This window comes from Solanum lycopersicum, chromosome 7, assembly GCF_036512215.1.
Source record: "Solanum lycopersicum chromosome 7, SLM_r2.1".
Taxonomy (NCBI): Eukaryota; Viridiplantae; Streptophyta; class Magnoliopsida; order Solanales; family Solanaceae; genus Solanum; species Solanum lycopersicum.
The window spans coordinates 53,341,606-53,346,084 of record NC_090806.1 but is presented as its reverse complement, the minus strand read 5'-3'; the positions used below and the strand labels follow the sequence as shown (position 1 = coordinate 53,346,084).

Sequence of the window (4,479 nt, the reverse complement as noted above, 5' to 3'; positions counted from 1 at the left end):
ATTTAATAAATAATTAAGAATATAAAAAGCATCTTTTACTTCTCTTTTTAAAGCGAGATAAAAAACTCTATTATACTTTTTATATGGGCGCCGTTTTAATTTTGTTTAGTTCGTCATTACATTATATTTTGTAACCAAAAAAATTTATCTATCCAAGTACAACAAAAAATATATAACAACTTCGTTTGTAATGAGATGATTCAATTTTGCTCGAGTGCACAAATTCAGTAGGAAAAATAAAGGAAAATGCAATTGTAAGTGTGAATTTTTTATAACAAAAATTTCGTATTATTTTTTTGTCCCAAGTTATGTCATTATGCTCTTTGGGAGTTGAGAAGTTTATTCTACAATATTTTTTACAATGTCTTTTAAGTTATTAATTATTATAATTTTGTAATAGCTTTTAAATAAGTAGATTTTATTGATAAAACTTTTGTAACTTAATAATTATCAAAGAAAATAGTGTTTATTAACTTGTTAAAAATAAAAATAGTGTATTCATACGGATAAAATTAAAACGAAAACTTTAGGATCATCTCAATTAGAGTTGTCAAAATAGGTTGACTTAATCCAAACCTAACAGGCTAGGGAGTTAAATGGGCTAGTACGACTAGCTCTTTTAATTAAAGGGTCGATAAAATAGAGAGGCCAATCCAGTTTTAAGCGGACCACGGGTTGACCCTTCAACAAAAAAATAGACAAAGTATTGAACATTGATGTTTGATGAACAAGACATCAATACATCCATAAATTCATCCATAAATTACGCATGCTTCAGTAAATGCTTACATAATAGCCGAGATACAATATTCATAAGATTCATCCAAGCAAAAAAATATTACGCGATCACTATTTTAATAAACGGGATAATAAAGGAGAAATGAAAAATTAAGTGTAAAAATAAAGTAGAAAGAATAATAGAGTAATGAATATAGAATAATGAGAAATTTTAGTAGGCTAATGGCCGTAAATTGTAAAAGATATGCAAAGAAATTAGACTTGATTTTATATTTATAATTTAAAAATATTTATTGACAAAATCTTAACAAATAAAACACTACTTAAAATACATATAGTAAAATTTTGAATTTACAATCAACGGCCTGACCTCTGAAGCTTGTGGATTGGATCTATGAGGCTAGCGGACCAAATAAAATAGATTAAAAATTCTCATTTCTAAATTAGCTGAAAAATTTAAGTCCAACCCCCTAAATTTAAGGGTTAGGCCGATCTAACGGATCAATCCTATTTTGACAGCTCTAACACCAATGTGTCTCGATTTTCAATTAAAAATGCTTTTGTTAAGACTATTGTCTTCTTGTGAAAGCTATTCACCGTCATATCTACATTAATTATTTATGTGATTGACTGATTGACTTATTATATTAATAAATTAAAGACATAATAGTCCGGGTTGGCTTAATGTCTTTAAAAATGAGGTATGAATTTATCATTTTATCTCGATTAATTTATAGGGTCCTAAATATATTACTCACCACATTAATAAATTGAGAACATAATTGGCATCAAAGGCTCAATGCCTTGCAAAATAAGGCATCCATCTTAGGATTCCAAATTTGACATGTTCCTTTAGAATTAATAGAATTGTCATAAGTATTGTTTGATAAAATAAATAAATTATATTATGTCTTTTTTTTAAGTTTGTTTCAAAATATTAAAGAATATTTGTTTTGGTCAAATTTTAAATTTAACTTTCACCTGACATGTTTAAAATTACAAGATTAAAACAATATTTTGATATATATATATAGTTTAAGACCATAAAAAAATAAAACATTTAAAAGGGAGAAATAAATTTGGATTTCAAAAATAAAAGTTAGGGCTCTGATTTATTTTTTGTTTTAAACTACTAATTAACTTGAGCCACTATCATAACAGATTAAAATTATTTATTTTATTTGAAAGAAATTAACAAATCAAATTTAAAAATATTTGACACATAAATAGGAATATAAAGAGCGCCCTTTACAAAGAAAATAGATGTTTAATAACTTGTTAAACAAAAAAAAAAACTTCTACCCACACAAATGAAATCGGAAATCAAAATTTAAATTGAAAATCAAATTTTAGGGTCACATCAAAACAGATGTGTGTTGATGGTCAATGAAAATGCTTTTGTCAAGAGTAGTGTCTTCTTGTGAAGATAGTATTCACTATCCTATTTATGTGAATTAGTGAGGTGAACGAATGTTATTAGGGTTTATGAGGTTTGTTTAGTATGATATATTTTTATGGAATTTGTGAGTTATGTTATAATTGACAGATTATCACAAAGTACTCATCACATTACAGAATGCTTATCCACAAAAAAATTTGAACTCTCAAATGAGTGAAACTGAAACCACACAAATTCTCCCCAATTTCACTTGTACTAATCTCTATGATTCAAAATTATATATGAACATAAAAAGCAAAACATAGATATTATGTAACAACAATTGAAGTTTCCATTTGATATCCAAAATTTTGCATCATTTCTATGTATTGTATTTGACTATTATTCTATAACGTGACACCATATGGCGATAGAAATAAAATTACTCGCTTGCCCCTTATACATAAAATTGGAACATTTAGAACTATTTGTTAAAGGAAATTAGTGCCTGCATGATTTTGATGCAAGAGTTGGTGAGCAATCTGATCCCTAGCTTGTACAGCATTCATTGACCTCACAATATTTTCTGGAACCATTTCATCATCGAAAAGATCAAATCTCAGCCCTGGATTCAGTTGTTCACCTCTCATCTCGCAAATATTATGCAATACACAGCAAGCCCCCAATACCACAGGCAAATCTTGAAGCTTCACTTCTGTTCTCTTGCGTAAGCAGCTCCACCTAGCTTTCATTCGCATAAACGCCTCTTTAGCAACCTTTTGGACTTCCCCTACTTTTTCATTAAAAGCATGTTGAGTCCAAGTAAGATTTTGGCGTGTGTAAGGAGCTAATACCCAATCCATTAATGGATACCCTGAATTTCCTACAACCCAAGTATCCTTCAACTGTCCCCTGTTTGCTCTCTGATACAGAGCTGATTTTTCCAATACTTTGTCATCAGACATCGAACCAGGCCAACCGATGCAAACATCTGTGAAAACCCCTTTTGGATCCACAACACCTTGAACTGTAACGGAGTATGAAGTTTTCTGATTCCTTTCTGTATGCCTTTTGTTGAAATAAGCAGCTACACTTACTTTTGGGGCGATTATTGGAACATGTGTTGTGTAAATAGATCCACCTACATTTGGCATCCCGGATAACATCTGGAATTCACTTTTGATCTCGTTCATCTTGTAATCCTCATTAGGCCATTGCACGAATTTTGGCATGAGTACGCCTTTAATTGCAGTGCAAACCTCTAGAACAAGCTTATGACATGTAGATATGCCTAGGCCAAAACGCTTGGAAACTTCACGAAGTGGCTCTCCTGTAGCCAATCTCCAAATGCAGACAGCAACACGTTGGCGAACTGGAATTGCTTGACGAAGCATTGTGTCCTTTTTAGTGACTACAGATTCCAATTCTTCACAGATCATATCAAAAGTTGCTCTGCTCACCCTAAACGCCTTTTTAAACTCCTCTTCTGGAAAATCAGGGCTATTACACTGTTCCCACCATGCTTTAGACCTGTCTTTCACCCATAACCTCCTTTGCTGTTGAGGCTGAGATTCCTCCTCCGAAGTTGAAATGAATTCAGCAGAACCCTGACGAGACCTTTTGTTATTCGTACTCGCCATTGGCTTCACTTTCTCATTTATCATTATTAACCCGGTAGGTTGTTGATTCGAAAAGTCAAAAACAGATTGATTTTGATTTGTGAATTGCTTAAGGTTCGTTTTGTCTTCTTCCTTATCAAATCCCAAAAATTTGTTTAATATATCCTCAACACTCTTCAAAGAGCCCTGCTGTTCAACAACTTGTTCCAAATCAAAATCAAAATCATCAACTCTTTGCTTTTTAGGAAGCGGTTCAGCAACTATCGGAGCAAGAGTATCAGTAGTAGGGAAGTCAAAATCTTGAAAAAAACTGAAGAAATTAGGAGAAGGATAATCTTCCTGATTGGGAAATAGGAAAGAAGAAATTTCCATTAAAAAAAATATTGAAAATATGAAGAGAGAACGGAGAAGTGTGTATGAATGAATTTGGATAGAATGGAAGTGGAGAGAGTGTGATGAGAAATATATATGTGTGTGTGTGTGTTGAGAGACACGCTGATGAGTAAAAGGAAACGTGTGAAGGGACGCGTTGTGATGGAAGTTTCTGGGGGTTTGGGGTTTGACGGTGACTATTGAGTTTGATGAAAAATGGATAAAATAGAAGCAAATAGGAAGTTCTTTTTAATAAAGTAAGCTTACGCGGTTGGGTATGTAAGGGAATAAAAAAACCCATAAACTTAGCCACGTTGGAAAATTCGGACTCCAACAACGAACTTTCCTTAACATTATTTTATAATAATATCA

The 4,479-nt window shown here is 31.9% G+C and overlaps 1 protein-coding gene across 1 annotated transcript; it reads right to left on the bottom strand.

The window, feature by feature from the left end:
- Nucleotides 1-2,448: 2,448 nt before the first annotated feature.
- Nucleotides 2,449-4,172, bottom strand: SRG2 (salt responsive protein 2). Its single transcript, NM_001247299.2, has one exon. The coding sequence runs from the start codon at nt 4,105-4,107 to the stop codon at nt 2,608-2,610; it is 1,500 nt and encodes a 499-aa protein (NP_001234228.2). The 5' UTR covers nt 4,108-4,172; the 3' UTR covers nt 2,449-2,607.
- Nucleotides 4,173-4,479: the final 307 nt, after the last annotated feature.

What these genes read in the sequence shown, in the direction of transcription:
- SRG2 (NM_001247299.2), bottom strand. Translation starts at nt 4,107, where the DNA reads ATGGAAATTTCTTCTTTCCTATTTCCCAATCAGGAAGATTATCCTTCT.